This window comes from Catharus ustulatus, chromosome 4, assembly GCF_009819885.2.
Source record: "Catharus ustulatus isolate bCatUst1 chromosome 4, bCatUst1.pri.v2, whole genome shotgun sequence".
NCBI classification, from domain to species: Eukaryota; Metazoa; Chordata; class Aves; order Passeriformes; family Turdidae; genus Catharus; species Catharus ustulatus.
Window position 1 is genome coordinate 76,493,010 of NC_046224.1, and position 23,179 is coordinate 76,516,188.

Sequence of the window (23,179 nt, forward strand, 5' to 3'; positions counted from 1 at the left end):
TAAGCAACACAGCATCAGTTCTGTTCAGTCACCCCACCGGAGGACAGGCACACAGGCATGACAAAGTACCACTGGCAGCAGGGCCTGCAGAGTCAGCATTAACTCAGTATTCCAGCCTAGTGCCAAGAATTACATTAGGAGGAGCACCACCTCTGCTCAAAGGGATGTGTGACCTGCATTTAGCCAGCCAGAGTGCTGAGGGAAGAAATGTGAACTTCCAGCAATGCTATTTGATTGCTTTCAGAGGCTTTTCTTGGACTCATTCAGATCTCTGCTGTGGGCCACAAGACAGAGGAAAATCAGCAAACACATTTATCTGTGTAGTTTCTAAAGCACTTGCTGACCCTGACGTGAAAGCTATTGCCAAACCAGTGTTCCCACTGCATCATTTCCATGGGACAGCTCTGCTGAGATGAGCTCTTTTTGTTGAGTGGATAGGAAGGAAAAGACATGTGAGATGTGTTGGTGACAAGGCCTGAAGCAAGTTACTTCCAAGTTGTTTCCACTAAACTAACTCTGAAGTTCCTTGAGGAAAAGAGCTCTCCCAGAGGCAGTGCAGGTATGCTTTCACTTGCAGCCAACAGCAACAAGCTGATTTGCTCCTAATGTTCTTCTTCCTCTGTATGTTCTGCCTTCACCATCTACCAATGTGGCAGTCCTTGGTATGCCATGCATGCCCGATTGAGCATGACCAAACTGTGCTAAAAGCCTCACTAAAACCTAATGCAAGTCTCAGTAACTATTGCCTTTTCATCTGGTCTCCCAAAAATACTCTGAAAGAGAAGAAGCACAAATCAGGCACTGGTGAGGAGGAAGAGGGCACTGCTTGCTTTGGCTGAGCACTGCAAATAGACAAATTTAGAATCTTACTGCTCTTACCACTGCCTTCACCGTTGTACTTAAGACAGTTCCTGAACATGGTCTTCATATCACCCACAAATTCATCCTTGGTACAGTACTGACCTCCATTCAACTTCTTCTCCATGCTAGAGATATCCATGGGGGCCTGGAACAAAACCAAACTTCCCTTCAGTTACAGAAAGAATAGTGGGGCTTACAAAGCTAGAGCTCAGAGAGGGCATGGGCAGCAGAAGCTGCTCTCCGGAGAGGCAACAATCCATCTTTGGTTTTCTTGACTTGTAAGGCTAGAAGGGACTGCCAGAATCAAGGAGATCATCTGTGAGAGTAATACAGCACATAAAACTTCAAAACACTTCCAAAAAATTGCATCCCAGTCAACAAAGTGCATCAGTCAAGATGGCTGGGCCACTTTCCATACCTTAATGATCTGGTAGTAGTTGGGAGCATACGATTCATCAACAGGCTCCAAGAAGGGCCAAGAGTCCTTGTGAGCCTTCACCACATCCAGAACTGCCAGTAGCAAGAGAAAGGTGAATGGTTACACTCACACACACAGAGAAGTATTTCACGTGGAGAAAGCTGGGGTGGGACTAACCTTTGTACATGGCTGTGAACTCATCATCCAGTTCAAAGCTGTAATAAGAAGCAAGACAGTGAATATGCAGACTGAGGATAGGTAAGACATATTCTGTACTTCATCTTGTCTTCCACCCATGCAGTGCCATAATGCTGGCAAATAGGACTCATCACAAACACTCCTCTCATGTGGCCCAAACCCAGATGTTTCTCAGCTTCCCTGTTCTCCAGCCTCACTTCTCCCTCTGCATTCCTGTGGATGATCACACTCCTCTCCTCAGCATACTTACTATTTCAGTACACTTGTGTGCTGCAATGCCCCATTGTGTACTCACATATCCTTGGTCCTTCGCTCTTCCCTGGCAGGGGAACTGGGATCCAAGTGGGAAAGCTCAGGGGGGAGCTCCTTCCCCTGTGCCAGCAGCCAGGCCCGCTCCTCACGAAGTTTCCTCCTCCTGGCTCGTTCTGCAGTGGGAAGAGATGAAAAACTATTTAGCAGTCCTTGCCCACATCTTGCAGGGAAACAGAAGGTACTCCTGCAGCTCTCAAGAACTCCAGGGAAATGGTCTTGTTCTTTCAGCAGAAGCAGCAACAGCACAGGAGCAGGTGAGGTGAGAATACAGTACACCATCAACACTCCTCATCATCCTCCCTTGGTTATAATCACCAATTTTGAAGTGCCACTGTGACACAGATGCTGCCTTAGGCAACTTCCAGAAGTACAGTGGCACAAAGAGGAAGTTCAACACCCTGTCCTAGGCACAGCTCAGCACTATGGAAAGAGCTGGCTTGCTCTTATCATCCTTTAGGAGCTTCACCTCAGGCACAGGAACTTGAGGCAGCTGCCTTTGCACTGAATGGGATCAAGAGCAGTGCTGAGGGAAGTTCCACCAGCTGAGTGGCAATGAGTAACTGGGGTCATTATTATCCTCCATGGCTCGCTTTGGGAAGATTGCTCAGGTAGGTCTTCCTGGCCAGCAGCCAGAGGAGCAAGTTGCCACACACGAGGGCCACTGGGACAGCTTTCGTTTAAAGAAGTGAGCCGCGAGAAGAAGCAATGCTGGTAATATAACTTGTGGTTTGCAACCAGACAGCTGGCTAACAGATTGCTTCATAATAGAAAGTTTATGGTATTTTATAAACCTCATTTCCTTTTTCTTATAGGAAACCTGAATTCATTTGACTTGCAAAACACCTGTGGTTGGATCAACCTTCTGTAGGAGCAGAATTGTGCAAAAGTAAAGTTCAGGGAGAGATGTCACAGGAACAGGCCACATCAGGGAACACCCAGAGTGAAAGAGAGATGAGGGACTCTTGGCTAACACCCTCCAACAGAGGCTCTGCCTTTGGAAAATGCCAGCTATTCAAGAGGTACCAGCTCTGGTGGAAAAATAAGTACTAAAGTCCTACTCTGTCAGCTGAAAATAAATTTGAGATGGGGCTTGAGAGCACAAGAAAATAGGAATAGCTACAAGGTGAGCTTTTGTAGGGACATGATTGGCAGATATGTCAAAAACTGGTAAAAGAAAGCCCAAATTTCCTGTTGGAAGACTCAGGATAGCACTGAAGTCAGGATTATAGGACTTACATCTGAAGTATCCTACAGAATATAAGAGAACTGCATGACCAAAAGCCCAACATCCAATTTCAGGTAATGGAGAAAATCTGAGTCTGTCCAAACACCGTTCAAAATTCATGCTTCGTCCATAAAATTAGCAATCCTTAAGTGGCATTGCAATGGATGCCTAAGTGCGAAAGCTGAGGAGAATATCAAGTGATTATTTGGGCAGCAAATGGAAAATCTTGTGACAACAGCAGCCAAGAGGTAAAGATCATGTAGATTTTAAAAATCCAGCGACATCTGCTAAGGATCTGACCTGGTAAACTGACAGGACCAAAGAGTACTACTGTGGTACTAGATCTCAGTCAGGATTATACCAGGAGCCTCTACCACAGCTAGTGATTAGCACAGTGTGTTCAAGACCACTGGCAGAGCTCATCGTCATACTGTTGGCCTGGGCTGAGTCCTACCCAGCAGCTTTCAAAATCTAAATAATTCCCTAAAAAGTACCTCAACCAGCTAGAAAGTCATATATGTGAGAGATTATGTTGAAGCAGCATCTGGGAAGAGAACTGAGAAACTCTAACCTGCTGTTGTGGTAGAAATCTAGAAGGCTGCCTTAACTTAGAAATTCAGGAGAGTGCAGATGGGCCCAGCAGGAAACTTGCTACCTGGAGGTGAGTTGGAGTTGGGGGAAGTGTAAGCTCAGGCTGGAAACAGAAATGTGATATAAAAACAGGAATAGCATCCAAAACTAGAAGAAGGTAAAATTCATCACAGACAAGATAAAATTCATCACAGACAAGATATTTCACATCTCTCCTCTACAGAAGGCTATATAAAATTAATACTATATTCCAAACAGACTGAAAATTAGAAGAAAATCTTTGTTACTCTAAAATTTCTGCTGTTGGATGTCCAGTTTTAACAAGTCAGAACCAAGTAAAACAAATGACACAATTTTCAAATCACTTCCTCTCCATCATAAGAACTGTCATGACAGCAAATGCTAGTGATGGTGTGCTTGGCACTAAGAAAAAAATCATTAAGAAGGCAATTTTACCTGGGTAGCTGCTGGTTCTAGAGATAAAAAATATTGTAGCGATTTAACTGAACAAGTCAACATAACCTTTGCAAACAGCTTTTGCATCAGCTTAAAAAGAGACTTCTCCTGACTAAGCCTAAATGGACTAGGGGAGAGTTTAAACTAACTGAAAGAAACTGCACAAAACAAAATTAAAGCACCTCTGCCAATAAAAGCATGAATGTACACTAACTTGGCTTAAAAGAGGTTACGCCCAATTTCATGCCAGTTTCTTTGCATGGCTCTGTTGCCTTTGAATCTGATGATGTAATTATTGCATTTACCCAGAAAAGGAAGTGGCTTATAAAAAAGCAAAACTATTTTACAGGAACATTTCTCTTTGCAGCCCTTGTGGAACTTCAAGACTAATTTTGTCTATAGAGATGAAGCATTAAACCACAGAGAATATGCAATTTGCCAAAGGAAACACGTATCTCTGGCAGATATGAAAACTGGATGAGCCTCAGTTTAAAGCACCTGATTAGCTAGGGCTAGCAACCAGGAATACACGAAAGCCAAGGAAGCAATTGGTTTTTCTAAAGGTTAGAAAGGCAAACAGGTAAAAGAAGCTATTCTTAGATAACATCTGGCCTTCTACCAAACATCTGGTAGCAAACTGTTTCATTTTGGAAAGTTTACAAGGTTTGCATAAACTTAATTTTTTCTTTTTCTGATTCTTTATCCACTTTGGGACTCATGATACTGATACTGCCCCACATTGCCAGAGTTTTCTGAGGATGTTCAGCCTTTCTGTAGAACTACAACAGCTCAACCAGTCACTGGCTAAAGCAGCCGCTAAAGAAATCCCCAAAAGGGAGGCCAACAGAGAGAGGTAGTCAAAAATGAGCTTGCTCTTATACCCACGCCTATATGTACTGGCTGACTGCCTGCTACCTGTGCCTTGAACTGATGAATTAAATACAATATGGCTGCTTGTTACAGAACAGCTTAACTCAACATTTAATTCATAACCACAGACATTTCAGACCAACACTTGAAATTGCCACTTTTGATGCTCTGTGTAGCCTGGTCCCTTCATCATTAGTTCTCCAATTGATAAGGCCAGTAGTAATATAAAAATACTACTCTTGTTATTCCCATGTTATCTCATTCCCTTTCTCTTCAAAGGGAATTCTTTTTTCATCATGCATTGGGCCAAAAGAACCAAATGCTATCCAGTGAGAGCAAAACCAGTTAATCCTGCACACAGAAATCATGACAAGGCAAGTGGGGAGATAGAACAGAGAAACAACATGAATACCAAGAGAAAAAAATGGACAGCTGGGGCAAGGAAGAATATTAGCATGATTTGAAGAAGACAACACAGTCTAAAGGTGCCTCAGAGAACAGCCATCAATACTGAGAGGACAGACAAAGGAAAAGAAACTACAGTCAGACCAATTTATCAGAGCTAAGTGCAAGAAAAGATTCTCATTAGCAAGTCTGGCAGGGGAGGAATGCAAATGGCAGACTTTAATGCAAGATCTCAGTCTTGATTTTGAAGGCTTCCACTCCTGCTCCACACTGGTCACATGTTACCTTCCACTGCTTTGACCTTCTCCTCCATCTCCCTCTTCCTCTCCTCCTTTAGCAGTTGCTCCTGCTCCCTCTTCTGCACTGCTATAAGGATCTGGCGCTCCTCCTCTTCCTCTCTGCGCCTCTGCTTCTCCATTGAGCTCAGCACATTCGGGGTTACCTGCAACAGAATGATGCACCAAAAGTTGTAATTCACTGGCTTATTGAAAGCCCAGCAGAGGCAGGTTTACTTTGAGGAAGTATTAAAGCACACCTACAATGAATGACTGTGAGGAAAAAAACAAGGAGGAAAAAAGAGGATTTGTATGTATGATTTCCTAGACGAAAAGCAACATGGAAAGGAAAGTTATTTGTCAAGCAATGAAATCCTACTGATACAAGGACAATGGAAGAAGAGTGATGGATTAGACAAGCTTCCATTCTGTCAGGGATGCACAGTGCACATTTCCCTTCTGGGCATAGGATTCAGGCTGTTGACACCCTTACACAACACCTCTACCTCTTCCAGCTAGCAGAGCTCTGACTGCAAGTGCGAGAAGAAAGAAGTACTTTGCCAAACCTGTCTCTGCTGCAAAACACAGAACACTTCAATAGGAAAAGCGTCTGGTACAGCCTTGCATCAAGGTATCATTAGGAATGTTTTCCTTTCCTGTTCAAAATTTCTGTGCGCTAATCTCCCCTGAGTTGGCTCTCGTTTGCTTGTTTGGACAGTTTTCCTGCTGGGTCCCAAAACCAGCTCTCTCATTCAAGGACACCTGGCTCTTTATTGCCCCACTTTCTCACCTCCCCACGCCAGCAGGCTGCAAGGCTGTGTTTGATCCTACTTAAGACTGCAGGCTTCCCAGACGAGGGACTGCCTGCTCCTATTTCTTCAACAAAGTATGAGGTATATATATGAAGCGTGGAATTATCTTTATTACCTTAATTTAATTTATAAGACAAATGTATCAGTCAATCCATCAGCCACTCCTACCCCTGTGACCAAGATACGTGTGTCTTATCAGCATGGAATATCAACCAGGAAAGAACAATGTACACACAGTTGCTCCAACTTCATTTTCAGGGAATAACCAGCAACCACACTTAGGCAGAAGGCATTTCCTGAGGATTAGCAATCAGCCGGGGTCCGTTGGCTGCTGCTCAGACCATCAACTTCTCCAGGCCCATTATTAATCCCAGGGAAACAAAAATATTTTGGCACCACGATTACTATTTCGTCCCTTGTTTCATTGCCCAGGAATGGAACTTAGGGGTGTTTTGATGAACATCTAGAAATGTTGTCTGGTTTCACTGTACATTCAATCTCCCTCCAAACTCCCTTCCCCTACACAGCCCTTTGCTGCCCTACAAACTTCCACTCCTGTAGTTTTCTGTAGATGAGGAGGACCATGCATCATCTCCAGCAGAAAACAATACATTGAGAGAATTATGCTTCAATCACCATCAGTCACACAGAAGTGTCCAAGAGAAGGTCATGGAACTCTCAACAAAATTAGGACCATATCCTGCATTTAGGGACAGATTGGGCAATAAGAACCACCCATACTGTGCTGATCCCTTAAGGTGAAACCCAGAGCTTCATCTCACCACGAGGGAACTATTCTCTTCCATTTTATATCTGACAAAATGTTATTATTTCACTTTGTCTATCTCTTTCCTAGGGAAATCATTCTGTGAGTTCAGGTGCCTTGAGATTAGCCAGCTTCTCCTCACAATCAGTTTAAATTTTGTTTCTCAACCCTTCATTCCATCCAATTATTTCCTAGTTATGCTCTTCTGGGTGAACATAAATTCCCCTTTTTCTCCAGTCACATTGCAGCCTTTACCTTATGGGCTTCCTTGGACACTTCCACAACATCTCACATTTCTACAGTTAGATTAAATGTTTTCTTACAAAGCAATTCCTTTCAGTTCCCTGGAATGATTATTCCAGTTGTCTCTCAGACCTTTCCTCCCTGATCAATATCCAAACACCAGGATGCCCAGGATTGTACTATTGACAAGGTCAAGTACCTAGAGAACTGGCTTCTACATTTCCACTTTTGATTCTTTTCTATAGCTCTTTCTCAAAAGCTCTGCCATCTGATTTGGTACTCATGTGCTGCAAACAACTTCGTTTCAGACCTGATCCTGACCACTGCCACACAGTTTTCCTCTGACTTTCTTGATGAATCTTTAAATTGCAATAGGAACCAAAAGAGTCAGGTTCTGCACTAAGAGTGTGAGCAAGAACCAACCACTAAACTTGATATGCCAAGATAATTGAATGAGGATGTGACCATCAGTCTTTGCATTCTCAAACCAGTAAATGTAAGTCAGCCTGGCATTACAATTTCTTCGATTGTTGGTACACAAGGGAGACCTTCCCTTTCCCTGGATTAATACAACTTCGCCATCATGTCCTGTGGAAACAGGAACACAACGTCCAAGCTGCAGCGCTCAAGCCAGGACCTCTCCAAGCCTGCAGGACACACTCAGCACTCTATGCTTTAATGGTATGACACAGGATCCACAGCATGCTCCAGACCAACCCACACAAATATGGCATCAACAAGCACTTTTAAACAAAGAAGAGGATGTCATCCTATTAGATCTAGAATGCAAAGAAAGGGGAAAAGCAGAAACCACAAACACTGTGTAGTGAGCCCCAAGGACAGCAGTAGACACCATAATTGCATTTACTCCCTGCAGCACTTGCAGGGCAGCAACAGTTCTGCATGGGCTCATTGAGACACTTCAGACACAGAAACAAGTTGATATTCAGAGGGACTCTCTGCCTGGTGTCCCACCTAAGCCCGCTGGGGATGAGTGTGCTCAACTCAGGGTTAAAAAAAAATACACCAACACAAACTAATATACTCCTACTGGATGGCTGGACGCAGACGCTTATTGGAAAGACAAAAGCAAGAACCAAACATGAATTAAACTTCCTTCCTGACCACAGAGGTGGCAAAAGGACGCTTCTCCAGCTTCCTCCCCACTCAGAGGATAAAAGCCACTGTGACCAAGGCATCACTGCCTCCTTCCCTCCGGCAGAGAGCACTCCAGGACACAACATCACTTCTGTCCCCTGGCCCTGGGATGCTGAAAGAGCCAAACTCCTGCCTTTAGCTTGCTCTCCAGATAGTGGGTATCAGAATTCAAGGGGCAGAAGGCCAGAAGGCGCAGATGCCCTGAGTGCCCTGGCCCCTCATCTCCCAAACCTTCTGCACTCAGGTTTCCGCAGCGCTCTCCTAATGAGGGTGCTGCTCAGGCAGCTCTTAATGAGGAGCTAATCTGAACCACCTGTTGAGAAATCCCCCTGCAAGATCAGGAGCCCATGGAGCTGTTCCATCTCCAACTCAAGCAGCAGCCAGGAGAAAGGGGTCACCTGCACAGGGCTGAGCTTTCCTCCTCCGGACTCGCCAGCTGCCCACCCTGGCTTGAGGAACAAGCCATCATCCGACGCACCGGCACCTTCTCTGGTTGCCCTATGGCAGGATGGCTGTCATATCCTGCTGGGGAGTAGTGTGAGCATCACTGCTGTGGTGCTGGCTGGCTCCCTACGTCCCGGCACAACGGGTGCCAGGAGGGCCCCCTGCTCACTGGAAACGTTTCACTGGCCCACAGGCGGCAATTAACAGCCCTCTGCTACCACAGACCTGGAGCACCTGCGGTACTGATTAGCATCATTCAGGCTCCATGTGTTTTCCCACTCCCTCCTCCTCTGGGATTCTGCTGCCTGTGAACAAACACGTGTCCCTGTGCTTCCTGCATGGCGGGCTTTGCAGAGACAAGTTCTGGCCCCACACTGACCATCGCTGGGGGTCTCATTTTCCTCTTGGCAGGCTTCATCTGCAACATGATGAGAGGTTCTTCCTTCCTTTATTTATCTGTTCTAAGTAATTACATTTATTGCAGGGGGAACTGTACTTTCTCCTTGTTTTGGGGAACCCCTGACTCTGGCTCACACAGCATATTCTCTGCAGCCTAATTTCCCAGGTATGACAAAACACCAGGTTTGTCATACGTTTCCATTACATCTACAGTGAGACATTATGCCCCAACCTGATAGAATTGAGACAATTTTTCCTCCAGCGCTAATCCTCTGTTGTCTGACCGATTGCTCTGGGTAGCAGTTGCCAATTCAAAGACTCTCCATCTCTACAGCCCACGTCCCTGCCTGTGGTGGCGTGCCTGTTAGGGGCTGTGTGGTGAACTGGATCGGAAAACTGATCTATGTTAAAAATAACCCCGACCAAAGAAAAAGGTTATATTTAACTCCAGTCATTTTCCTGGGTCTGGTTCACTGCACAGACCCTCAAGCAGCAGCAGTGCTGTTGCACTGATGGGGTGGAGAGGAGATGAGGGTGAGGAGGCACGGAAAATGCTGTTTGAGCCCACAAGGCTGCAGTTTGATCAGCATTTCTTTAAGCAGCCTAAATTGTGACTTCCATTTCCAGCTGACCCCCTCCTAGCTCAGCTCCATACTGCATCAGTCATTCTCTCCCTCAGCGCTATCTACACCCTCATGTGTTTGCAGCCTCACGTTTTCCCCTTGGCTGAATTTCTGTCATTTCCCTTTGTAAGCCGGTTCTTCTAGCCCTCTCATCCTTCTTCAACTTTTCTTTGAACTGCCTCGAATGTGCCAGCACTTTCATTGAAGTGGAATTCCCCAGACTGAGTGCAGATTTCCATATGCAGCTGCAGCGGGCTCTGCGGTGAGGCCGGTTACCTCTGCGATCCAGAGGGCAGCACCTCCCTGCTCGCCATAGAAACCCCGGGTGTCAGCCTGCCTTTGACGGGCATTACCACCCATCTCTCTTTCAGCACAGCCACTTTCAAGCGACTCCTTCCCACTGAATAGCGATGCTGCGGTTTATTTTCTCCCCCAGGAGGCATCTGCTCTCACCTCCCTCCTTCGTCCTCCCCCTCACACCCCCCTCACCTCCTGCTTGATTGGTTTGATGGGCTGATGGTCAGACATCCACCTGGGAGAAAACTCTGTCCGCTGCAGACGCTTCTCCTGAAACAGGGTTGAGAATTGAGGGAAGGAAAAAGAGAGTGGAGAAATTAGGGCACATCGGTGACACTGGCAGGAGAAACTGAGGGCTAGAAGTGACCATGAAATCCCTATTAGCTTTACAAAGGTAGCAAACAAGCAAACTGAACTCAATCCAAGAACATCACGCTGACTGCAGATCGCCTATTCTATAAAGCCATCTAGCTGAAGGATCCCTTTCCGATCTGTCCCACCTGAAAACATTCAGCTGTTCAATCCTTTAGAGTTTTGGGGCTCTGACATACCAGCTCAAAGCAAATTTTGCTAGGACAGCTCAGCAGCCAGTGCCCCTTCAGCAGAGCCAGCAGAGAGACAGCAGTAAAAGTAGAATCACAGGTAGTTTGCATAGAAAAGCCAGGCTGTAAACCACAGCAGTTCAAAAGCACAGAGAACCCCTGCTAGCAGGAACGGCCCACAGAGCATGGCTGAAGACAGTAACCCCTTCAGCCATCCTACCTACACTGCTGTGCAACCACGAACCAGAACCTCAAGCATCAACTCCAAAACTGCCATAGCACAGGGGAAAGTCTTCCCCCCATCCACAAACTCAGCAGCCCCCAAATCCATGGCACTTGCAGGCTGTAGGTGCAGGAAGCAGAACAGGGTGACAGGCTGCTTGGATTTAGCTCTCCTTCACTCAGCAAGCATCCATGCTCTTGGAAGCGGCCAAAGAGAAGTAAACAGGATGTCACGTCTCCCCACCTTCTGTGCAATCATGTTGCAGATCTCCGGCAGGAAGTCTTCACTCAAGAGTTTGTAGAGCTGCCTCTCTCTAAGGGGAAGTCCTCTCTCTGAAGCTCTCTGTGACCTGCCTCCACTCCTCTTCCGTCTGGCACAGCAACCACCATGTTCCACGGCCAGGCCCTTGGGACCCTTCAAAAACATGAGAGGATGTTATCTCCACAGCAGTTATGACTAACAGCTCCTCTCCATCCCTTCTCTCCTCAGGGCTCAGGAAAAGCAAAAGACACTGGCAATGGCCACTGGTACAGAAAACATTCCATTTGCTATAGACCCAAAGCTCTCCTCATGCACCAGAAGCTCTGCTACCTCAGAGAATGATGTCAAGACAGAGAGGAAGTACACAGCTGAAGAAATAATAGTGGCACACGGCAACACACAGGTATAGTGTGACATCCTTGTAGCAAGCCCACATTCCAGTTATTGCAGAAAAAAGAATTTCATTTGTTTCTTGCAATGGCAGCTGTCAGCCAGAGCAGGACATAGGGAACTGCAAATGCCTGATTTAGTCTGGCAGCAGAATAAAGCCATCAAAAAATAATGTAATTTGAAATAAGCTTTTTTTTTTCTTCTCCTTAAAAACACTGCAAACCATTTCTGCAGTGAAAAAAGTCCTCCTGCTCCCTGCAAATGAAACGTTTTGTTTGCAGGCACTTGAAAGAGTAGAAGAGGAAGCAAAGAACAGGGTTCATCAGGCTGCCAGATGAGGGGGAAGTTCCAAAAGTTCACATCCCATCCCTGCTCGATCCAGAGTGGGATTGAAGCAGATCACCCACTGCTCTGAAGCATGTCCCAACCACCAAGACACTTTGAGAGCTGTTCCACCTTGTGTGAAACAATTGAATATTAATTGTGAAGGAAGGGCTCTCTTGCATTGTGATTGGAACACCCACCTGGAGATGGGGAATGTGGTTCCTGCTCCACAAATGTTTGCACAGAGCAGGGTTGCAACTTGTATGCTTTTGCCCCAGGATGCTCTCTAAGCAGAAAAAGGTTGTGGCCTTTTTTTTTTTTTTTTTTTTTTTTTTGAGTGAGGAAAGTCTTGGATCAAACACCTTCAGGCTGAGCGGTTCTCAGCTCCCTCTAGACTTTTCTATGGCTAACCACTGGCTCCCAGAAAGAAAGCAATGGCCATCAGCATCAGTGGCAGACGTCATGCACCTTCTGACCACATTTTCAAGCAAACTAACAATGAAAAATATAAAGAAGTAAAAATCCTGAACCTAACTCTGGGCCCTTTGTGGATCTGAGCTGTGAGTGGCTTCAATATGCAAGCTGTCAGGTTGTCCTAGGAAGACTGGAAATCTGCAGGCTGTCTCCCCCACCTGCCCTCTGTCAGGTGCCTGGGGTGCTGTGGCAGTGGCACAGAGTTTCAGCTCTGAATGCGCTGGGGACTGGTAACTGAGACAGCAAAGGTGCAGCCATGAGCTGGTTCTGCTGCTCTGGCTACACAAAGCCATCCCTTGCCCACCTGCAGCAGGGAGTTTACCTGCATCCTGCCCCCAAAGCCTGCATCCTTGCTTCTCATTCCCTTTGCCAGCTGCCCATGGACAACTCATTTCAATAGCAAACAGGACCAAGGCACTGCTTTGTGCCAGCAGAAGATTACTCTGCAGCTGAAGTGACACAATTTGCTGGAAGACAATGATCTGATAAAACCCCCAGTGCCTCACTCGCATCACTCTGGAGCAGCCGGAGTAGCTGCCAGGAAATCTGAAGACAAAGGGCAAAGGGAAGGAGGCATGGGAAAGACATTGCCACCCTTGCCTTTTATTGTGAGGCAACAGGCAGGCTGAGTCCCTGGGTTTTGTGGAAGCCAGTGGATACACTATATTACAAATGAGTCCCAGCTCCCTTGAACTCACTTTCACATCATGTTGCTAACTCGCTTTTTGCCTCATTAACCCTTAGCCGGGTATCCCCAACACATGGTTTACCACTCTCAGCCACCCAATGGCCATAAGGAAGGAAAAGTGAGAGGATCAAAAAGGTTCTTCCTTCCCTATCTTAGCATCACTGACTTCATTCTCTTCCCCATCTGAAAAAACACACCTGCTAACAAGAGGGGAATGCTTTTACCCCACCCCTGGAAGACTGAGGAAAATTCACAGCCAGCTTTTTTAGGTGAGCCCTTGAATTCTAGTGTATCCCAGTAGGTTAGGTTTCTTCATCCCAAACTCAGCCATGATAGGTACTCAGGCTCCCAGCTGCCAGGCAGTCTAACACAAACCCCTCCTTCCAAACTTGGCCCCAACCACCAGCAAAAAGATTCTCCTGAGAAAAGCTGGCTTGTCTCTTAGGAATCTCTCTGGTTTTCGATAATCGAAGAGCCTTATTAGCTGGTGGTATCAACCCTGATACTGCAAAATCTCTTTACCATTTCTTATCTGAGTCTCGTGGATAAGCAAGTTTTCTTCTGCCTTCTCCCTACCAAAAAAGAAAGAGAAGGAGTGATACAATAAGTAGATAACTTCACATGACCGAAATGCAGCTGTTTTGGAGGAGAAGAATAGGGAACACCGCAATTATTCAGTGGAGAGCGAAACCATGACAAGAACACTGCAATATATATTGAAAAAATATATTTATCATAGCTTCGTAAAGTTTTTCTAAGTGAAGGGTGCAGGATGAAGTTTGGTAAGTACAGTATCTCAGTTCTTATGGGAAGCATCCCAAAATCTATATGGACTTAAGTGGCCAGGACTTTTGGCTTCAAGCCACACAATGAAAGTATTCTTTTTCAGGACCAAATTCCCTAGCACCGCATAGTGGAACTTGCATTTAAAGTGAGGTGGTTGGAAAAGTGATGCCCACTGTTTCACCGAACTTCCAGCTCAGTCAGAATTTGCTTTGGAGAGCGATCAAAGCATCCACCAAGTCTGAGCTTGCTTCACTTCTGAGTTGCATTGAAATTATGGCTGCCTGGTATATACATAGTTATTGGGGGAACCCCAGAAATACATTACACTTCCCTCTGGGAATGTATGTATTTTACGTCTGTTGCAGCAAGAGCCAACCCTTCCATACCTCAGCAAATTTTCCTCCAGTAGTTTTTTCCGCTTTGGAGGTCGCCCTCGTCTCTTGCCTGTTTTCCCTGGAACATTTGGGGTGTTTGTCTGCCCACCACATCCCCTGAAAAATAGCAAAACCACCATGAAATATCCACCGAAATATCCAGGAAACCGAGGCTAGCAGGATGGGGAGGAGGGCAGGGAAATCAGAACAGCTGCTAGGGACCCAACCAAAGGAGGGATTAAATCAGAGCAGCAACAGGACGGGGAGGGGAGAGGAGGGATTCCCACTGGCTGGGAGCCTGATCTGGGAGCCGCCGGCACTGCACGGCGCGGGGTAGACAGGCAGGAATGCGGTGGGGCAGGCAGCATCGCTCCCACAGCAGGCTCTGCCGGTGCCACAAAGGCTGCAGGCTGCCTGCGACACAATGCATGGCGCGGGGCAGCTTCCAGCCTGCTTGGCAACTCCGCTCCCGCCTGCGCTGCCCCTCTCCAGCCCCCACTCCCCCCGGTGCAACAGCAGTCAGGCGGAGCCCCCTCCAGCCAGGCTCCTCCAGACACGGGAGGGGGTGTGAGTGTGGGCTGTTACCTGTCTAGAGCCAGCTCTCCGTTGGTTTTGCCCTGCACCGGGTCCTCCTTGTACATCCTCGTGCCGTAGAAGTACCAGTACAGGGCACCGCTGCTGTCCTCGCCCAGCGGCTCCACGCGGAGGCTGTCGGCGTCCAAGCCCTGTGCCCACCGGGAGCCCCCCGCCAGACGGTGACAAGTTGAAGAGCGGCCACATTGTCACACAAAACATGATGACACCCCCTCTGTAAACACTTCCCTCCCTTCCCTTCCACCACGCCACAGCAGCAGTACAGCTGCTCCTCCCAGCCGAGCTGGGAAAATGTTACTCCAGGGGGAAGGCGACTGTTCACTCTCTGTCCAGGGAGGGATTTAGATTGGCATCTCTAATTTGAATGGCCTCTCTCGTTTTAACATTTCATCTCTGGTGCTCCTGACAGGGAAGGTCTAATTAGTGCTGGCGGCAGTCACGCACAGCCCTGAGAAGCTCCCTCCCCCCTCCCCCAGCTCACCTCATCCCCATCCTTTCATCTCACAGCATCCCTCAGCAAGGCAGCAGTCTCAGCTCTCACAGCCCTGCCATTACCATTAAAGCATCTCCAAACTCACTCTACAGAAAGAATAGCCAATGAAGCCAATTTCCTTAGCAACTCCCATGTTATGAATACATCCACACAGGAACAAGTCCTGAGCAAGCCAGTGCAAGGCAGAGGAGGGCAAAAGGAGCTGCTGACCCACTGTGACCCCTTCTCATCCCAGGAAGATGCTGATCTGGCCCAGCTGCTGTGGCCACAGAGTTTCCCTCATGCCTGCCACCCAAAGCACCTTGAGGAGGTCGAAGACATCGTCGGCATCGAGGCGGTAATCGCAGAGGCGGTGCAGGATCTCCACCCGCGTGCGCAAGGGCAGCTCCTGGAAGCTGCACTCCCGCAAAGGGTTGGGCTTTCCTTCCTCCAACTCCCAGCGGTAGTTGATGATGTCCTCCAGGTAGCTGTGAAACGTCTGCGATCTAACCGAGGAAGAAAAAGTCACACACACTTAATGTAGTTTGCTGTGTCCAGAAGCACTTGGTGCACCAACTGCAACAAACACAATGCAGGGACAGAGTGCAGCTGAAGGAAGGCTGTCAGCCATGGTTGGAGGCAGCTCCAAAATACAGCAATCTCATTGCAACACCATGGGATGTCATGTTATACACCAACAACTCTTAATATACAGACTTATTAGTATACGGTAACAGTATATAGACTATTATTTCTTTGTAAGCAGAATGAGCCAAACATGGTAGCCACTCATCCCCTTTCCATCCCAATGGGCAGTGCTAGCACCAACAGTCACCCTTTAGTAAAACAGGATGCAACTCAACTTATGAGTCTGCTCCCCTTCCAACTCTTCCCATCTGAGGTGGAGACCATTTTCTTCATAATTCCCTTTGCCCCTCACATCTGTCATTGCCAAGCCCTGCTCCTCTCTACTTCTAAAGAAGTTTTCCACGCCCTGGTTCAGTGGCTCGAGACTTTGCATAGCTGATCACTTCCTCCCCACTTTGCTGCTGTATGCTTCCCATATTCCTGTCATGGTCCCTGGCCTCCTCTCCCTCCACCCTCAAAGGTGCTGCCACTTTCTGCCTGTTCTTCCACTGGTGGCTCTGGCAGGACATCAGCACAGCCCACCTCACACATGAGGCTTGGGTGCTGCCACACAATAAGGGATGCCACTCATCCCCAACAGGAGTGCACCTCCCAAAAAGGAGTCAGTACAGAGGACTCCCTGCCTCAGTACTCTCCCAGATTATCAAGCTGAACATCTGCGCTCTTCATAAATATTACTATTAACATGATCTTTCTCATTTGCTAGCTGGGTCACATCACTACTTTCACTGCCAGCAGTTTCATCACAAAACCCAAGGAAGCAGATATTTCTTACCCTCATCTAGCACTGAGAGTGTATGCCCCCATCTGACAAGTGTAAGACCACTGATGGAGCTTAAGGCTAAAAGAACTGTCTTTGTTTCACTGAGACTTAAGCCTATATTTTGAATGCTCAAAATTTCAGAGAAAGGAATGAATAGGGGCCATGTCCCTAAATATAAAACTTTCTGAAGATCTGCCCATATGACTTTCAGTCCTGAGAGTTGCCAGGCTTGCTCAGCCTGCTCGAGCTGTGTACCCTGAGCACAGCAAAATGGGACCCCCCATGCCCCAGCCATTCTTGCACACACGGGAAGTCCATATGCCAGCAAGAACACCACTGGGTACACATTCCCACCAGCTCTCAAAAAGGCAGCTCCACTTGATAGGTTTTTGGCACAAGCAGATTACTCTATATGATTAATGGAATGGTGCCAGCACTACAGAATTGCATTTCCCTGAGAAATTGCTAACTTCTACAAAAGCTATTATATTTTAACAAAGAGGTGGAGGAGTGTGATCCAGCTGAAGAAAGATCATTAAAAGTCAACAAGGACTTAGCTATTAGACAGGGTTCTTCACACATTTGGTAAAGACTGAACTTCCTTGCAAGGACCATGACTGGACAGTGACTGCAAGAATGAAGGAACAGATGCCTCAAGCCATGTCCACCTGGCAGCTTTTCCCTTCCTCCTTGAGTAGAGAGAACTGCAGATCACCCTGCAGATCACTCCTCACCAGCCTGCTTCTTTCTGACGTCAAATGCAAGCTGACCTCCCCGAGACATCTCCTCTCACCCCAGGACTGTTACCAGCCCTCTGGTTGTACTTAACACCTAATGCTCGGGTGTACCTGGACCTAGTGCCCTCTGCAACCTGGAGTTTGCTCCATCTGCATGACACAAGCAAAGCATCAGAGTTCCCAAGTATCACTGTTTCACTAATATCAGCAATCAGACAAATATAACTTGAAACAGCCCCCCACGCTGACAAAGCTCAGTCAGAAAGGGAGGACATTTTATGAAATGCCCCAGAAGTACCTCAAGTAATAATTTTAGGGTGAAAACTACAGCAACCTTCCTTTCTTGAAGCGAGATGTTGAGTACACAGTACACCTAGCTGAAGTAGCTGTCCATTTCTGCATTGTCTTTCTCAAATACTCCAAGATCTAACTTCCAGCAAGGACTTCAATTTGGGAAAGGGGGCAATAATAGATTCCTTTTACAGACTTTTTAAGAGTGGTATTTGATCACATAGCTTAAATGTCAGATATTTATATAAGCCATTAGATTAAAACAAAAAAAAAAAAAAAAAAAAAAAAAGAGAGAAAGGCAGCTTTGGTTTTCTTCCAGAACAGAAATAGTGATGAGAACTTCTTTTCTGAAAGCATCACTTGCATTTGGATGCTTAGTCCAGAAGCAGAAGGCAAATGATTGTAAGCTCTCAGAGATCATTCAAGTTTCATCCCCACAAGTTCAACTCTGCCAGAGCTCAAGGAAGAAAATTATTTCATCAAATCTGATAGAGAGATTCTCGCTATTTCCAATAAAATGGACTGAAAAAGCAGTTTCCCTAGGATCCTGAATAAGTAGTGAATGAAAAGGATAGCCGGGAAGAAACCACAAAAGTAAAAGGGTTTTATCTACTCCTATTTTTTTTCTACCTAAAAAAACAAAGTGGGAAAGCATAGATCAGTCAGATAGTTTTACCACTTGCATGAGTTCACTTATCTTGCTCTATCATTTTGGCTGCTCTCAAAGAAAACTGATCCAGGAAGCCATTTAATTACAGAAGATAATTTGAAATCTTTGCCTATGTAACTCTCCTTCCCCCTAGGGATTGGCTGTGTTGATTTAACCAATTTGGTTTTAGTTTGACTTTCACATAAGTGGCTAACACTAGAAATTTCCGCCATCCACCCAGTGTTCAGTGCATTACAAGCTCTGTTCTTAAGATTACTTTCGAGTTCCTACCCCCATCAATTTTCAAAGACAGCTACTGTGCATTTGTCGCTTTGAATAAGGATAGAAATGAGAACCAGAGATGGGAAACAGATGTCTCAAGGCATTCCCAATCACTCTCAATCTTACCCAATTTATATTTTCCCTCTTAATGGGAACCGACCTCTTTCCTCCAAACAAACATAGGGTGCTCATCTTCACCCTGTCTGCCACACCTACAGTTAGTTTCACTTATCCCATCTCTTGTATTTCTCTTTGAAAACATTTCTGAAACAGGTCTCTTGGTTTGGAGAAGAAAATCTGCAGGGAGGACAGCAATCTAAGAGTATCCTGCCTCTGGGGTTCTGTGCAAAGCAGAAATGCCCAGGAATAACTGTTTAGAATTACCTGTAAAATTCCAACCCAAGGATCAGAGACACTGGATCCAGGAATAGAATTACCTGGATATAGTCTGTTAAATACCCTTCTTCCAAGCTTAGCAGTAGGACAGCAATACACCTGAAAGTCCTACAGAGTCTCCGCTGCAGCTGAGAACTCCAAAAGTTCTTTTGTAAGTGGGAAGAAGGCAGGAAGGAAATCACTGAGCTGAGGAGACAGATCTATCTCTTCTCCAGAGGTTCTCAGCATCACTGAGACATGCAAAAACACTCAGCAAGTGGAGGCACTGTTAGATCAGTCATGTCCTTTCCTCTACAAACTGGAGCATTCCCAAAGAGGTTGAACTGGTACATGGGCACATTCTGTCTCAGGGCATGTCTTCAGAGGAAAACCATCCCTCTTCCAAAAGTATATTGGGAGTCTTAGAAACAATTTACAAGAAAAGTGTGAGACCACGAGCCACGACTCTCACCACATCTCAACCACTTTCTGATGTATAGCACAGGCAGCTTCCACACAGCTCACTAACCAAGGAAAACTACCACAGAAATCAGCTATAACATCAGAAAAGTTACTTCAAAGAACTCTACAACTCTGAAACTTCTCCCAAGCCAACTTGATTAGCACCATTAATACTTCATAAAACTGAGATAAGCTTTTCCTCACTTGTCAAAACATCCCTTGCTTTGCAGTTGCCCCCCGATGTGTAAAGCAATTTGGATAGCTGTAGTGGAGCAATGGTGGAACAGTACATGCATATCTATGTGGTACACCCCACATGGATGTAGATGATTTTTCAAGAGCCAAGTGCAATTCCTGGTCTTATCCCTGGCTACACTCTGAAATCACAGGGTTGCTGTCAGAGGTCCCTATATTTTTTTTTGCAAAGATTAGAAAGTAGGTCAAAGCTGAATTGCAACTGCGGCTGAAAGTTTTAGTCGTATCTTGCATATACAAAGGGAAATCTGGGGCACAGGGAAGGACACGACCTGGCACATCTGTGTGAAAGGGGAGGAACAGCCTCAGACAATCCACAAGAGTACCACTGAGGCTGCAGCTCAAGTTGCCTGTGATCTTTGGTAGCAGCTGCAAAAAAAATCAGGGCATAAAGAAGACTGAGCAAGTTGAGGGAGGGGCTGCTCTCCACCACGGGTATCAGCGCCCAGAACAGCCAGAGAAATGATCCAGCCCTGACAGCTCAGCGCTGCAGCCTGGCCATCTGCTGCCCGGCTGCCTCCCAAACAGGGAGGTTTTCTGTGCTCCACACCAGAGGGGAGCTGAGGATCCTCCCCCTACCTGCCCATCCCTGTGTTTTCCCCTGCTCAAAGGAGAGGCAGTCTTCCAATCACCCTGGCTTTTAACGAGTGGGAGTCATGCTCTGCTGTCAGAAAAAAAGAAGCTTGGCCACTGTGCTCATCACTGTGCCCAGCTTCCTAGAGGGCTCCTTTGGAAACCTCAGGAAGAGAGGGTGAGAATTTCACAGAGCTGACAGGATACATGGAAAAATTTGGTTGGAGCTTCTGGTGCGCACACCTGGCAGAGAACAGCTGTACCTAGAGACCCCAGGCCCACAGGGACCCTGGAGGAGCAAACTCCATGTGAAATTCCTTCTGAGCAAATTGGGGCTGGAATTATGTCTGCAGATACACATGCTTGTTTTTTCTATCCTCATGCCCAAAGGAAGCAGAGTCACTTGTGCTTTTAGCTTTAAAGACTCCAAAGTAAATCAAATCTTGGCTGGAAAACTGTAAACAAAATCAAGCCAAACAAACAAAAGCTAAACCAAACACTGATTCAGTAAGAGAGTCCCCGTGTCAATCTGCACTTCCTGCAGGCAGCATGCCATGGCCCAAGTGTGGAATTACTGTCACAGTACATTGCCCTATCTGGTCTACTGCTGCCAATTTTTTTACAAGCCCTCCTCCCACACACATCTCTAAAAAAAACTCCTAAAACCCACTGCTCACAAAATCTCTGGTCCTATGGGAGCAAATACTGGATTAAAGGAAATGTTAGGGTAAGGAGTTGAAACACTGGAGACAAGAATTTACCAACGATGTTTGGACACTGCTGGCACACACAAATAAGCCTTTGGAAAGTTTAGATGCCAAATAATTGCCCAGACCCACTAGCTAAAATTTTTATCACCTTGACAGTGTTTTAAGTCTCTTGTTTCATTTACAGTAATTTCACTAATACAAGCCGCACTGAGTATAAGCCGCATCTCTGGGTGTTGGCAAACATTTCGTTCTTTGTCCATACACAAGCCGCACCCGAGTATAAGCCGCTCTGTCGTTCACAGTGAGGACCCGCGTGCAACAAAGTTGCCAAATAGTAACAGAACCACGGCACGGCGAGGTTTACTGGCTCGGCTCGGCCGTGCGGGCTCGGGGCTGCCAACAGGGCTGGGTGGCCCAGCTCGGCGCTGCCGCTCAGCGAGGCCGCTCGGGGCTGGCTGCCGCTGCTGCTAGACTCGCTCGCCCAGGCCCGGCGCTGCCCCGCGGCAGCAGGGGGGGCACAGAGCCCGCCAGCACCTGCGGCGGTGGTGGGAGGCAGGGATGGAGCCACCCCGCTCCTGCGGCGGCGGCACGTGGGGACGGGAGCCCCCCAAGCCACGGGGCCAGCAGCACGGAGCCCCCTGCCTCCCCCCGGGCCACGGGGCCAGCAGGAGGGAGCTGCCCCGCCTTCCCCACCCCCTGTGCTGCCTGCACCGAGCAGCTCCACCCGCCACGCAACAGAGTAACCAATTTGTAACAACCGTGTAAATGCCGGGTTTTACTGGCAGGTGCTCGACTTTGCAGTTTGCACTGACTCGGTTTGCACTCCCGGGGTTGAAAACATCAGAAAATTATTCACATATTGGCCGCTCCTGAGTATTAGCCGCATTTCCAGTGTGGGAGCAAAATTTTTATCAAAACGGTGCAGCTTGTAATCATGAAATTACTGTAGTTTACAAAATGCAATGGAAGAGTAAATACTGGCATGCTCTTGAGTTAAAACTGCTGGGAAAAAGGCAAGTCTGACCTGCAACTAATCTCAGACAGCATATTGTTCTTGAGATTAACACCAAGAACCCTGACAAAACCAGAGGATGACAGAGAGCAGGAACAACAACAGACCTCTTCAATTCCTGTCCAAGGGCTGTATGAGGGAGGAACATGGAGAACAAGACTAGGAGAGCTCAGCCTTTTTACCAAAGACCATTTAAACATAAATGTAGTTACTCTTGAAGTTCCTATTACAGAATTAGCCAGTAAGGGAAATAATAGAGGTGATACTTCTGTCCAGTAAAGGCTTTAAAAGCTGAAAGAGAACTCGGATACATTCAGTCACCCAGCACAAGTGTTGCTTTCAGGAGGTCCTCAGTACTAAATGAAAAAAGACTTCTTGGGCACCTAATTCACAACACACAAGAGAACTGGTTTTGCCTCTGTGATCTCTCTAGTTAAAAGAAACCACAACAAAAATCTAGGTCTTATCAGAACAGACGTTTTATAATGGAATTAATTTTATGGACTGAAGATATTCTACCTTATGGGCTGGCACCTTTTAAGTTCTGAATTGGCAAAAAGGCACCAGCTTGGTGTTGGGAGTCACTCAGGTGTTAATGAGAGCATTAACTGACAGATGGCATTCAAGATATTTCTCGCCTCTCCAGTGAAGACAGCTTCTTTGCTACAGCAGAGATCAGGAAAGCTTAATTCTTAACAAGCATACAATGCCTTAGCACAAAGGCAAGCCCTCTGGAAGGTAATGGGAAGGATTCAGGGTTTGCTGGGATGACCTCAGTCAAACATCATTAACAGGGTCAGGAGAAGCAAAGCCTATTTCAGAAGAAAAAAAATAATGTAAGGGCCCCCATGATCAATCTATCGTGGCTTGTCAGAAAGAGAAAGCTTAGGCTGACCTTAGAAGCAGTATGAGTTACTACTACCAGCCTGACCTTGAGCTAT

At 46.6% G+C, this 23,179-nt stretch overlaps 2 protein-coding genes across 2 annotated transcripts in view; both read right to left on the bottom strand.

The window, feature by feature from the left end:
- Positions 1-706: 706 nt before the first annotated feature.
- Positions 707-11,431, bottom strand: LOC116995577 (cat eye syndrome critical region protein 2-like). The gene is made up of 7 exons (XM_033058425.1): positions 11,362-11,431; positions 10,546-10,623; positions 5,622-5,778; positions 1,773-1,902; positions 1,457-1,494; positions 1,280-1,371; positions 707-1,006 (listed from the first exon to the last, which is right to left on the bottom strand). The coding sequence occupies exons 1-7, from the start codon at positions 11,374-11,376 to the stop codon at positions 740-742; spliced, it is 777 nt and encodes a 258-aa protein (XP_032914316.1). The 5' UTR covers positions 11,377-11,431; the 3' UTR covers positions 707-739.
- LOC116995643 (cat eye syndrome critical region protein 2-like) overlaps positions 11,432-23,179 on the bottom strand; it is a 72,091-nt gene continuing 60,343 nt past the window's right edge. Inside the window, exons 3-7 of the mRNA XM_033058499.1 lie at positions 15,804-15,987; positions 15,001-15,140; positions 14,428-14,532; positions 13,778-13,827; positions 11,432-11,532 (exon numbers count right to left, since the gene is read on the bottom strand). Of these exons, the coding sequence (XP_032914390.1) occupies positions 11,432-11,532; positions 13,778-13,827; positions 14,428-14,532; positions 15,001-15,140; positions 15,804-15,987 (580 nt within the window). The remainder of the gene's footprint in view (positions 11,533-13,777; positions 13,828-14,427; positions 14,533-15,000; positions 15,141-15,803; positions 15,988-23,179) is intronic.

Coding starts and splice junctions, on each gene's coding strand:
- LOC116995577 (XM_033058425.1), bottom strand. Junction 5,779..10,545: donor TCAAACCAATCAAGCAGGAG/GTGAGGGGGGTG, acceptor ATTCTGTTGCAG/GTAACCCCGAATGTGCTGAG. Junction 1,372..1,456: donor GTTCACAGCCATGTACAAAG/GTTAGTCCCACC, acceptor TGCTACTGGCAG/TTCTGGATGTGGTGAAGGCT.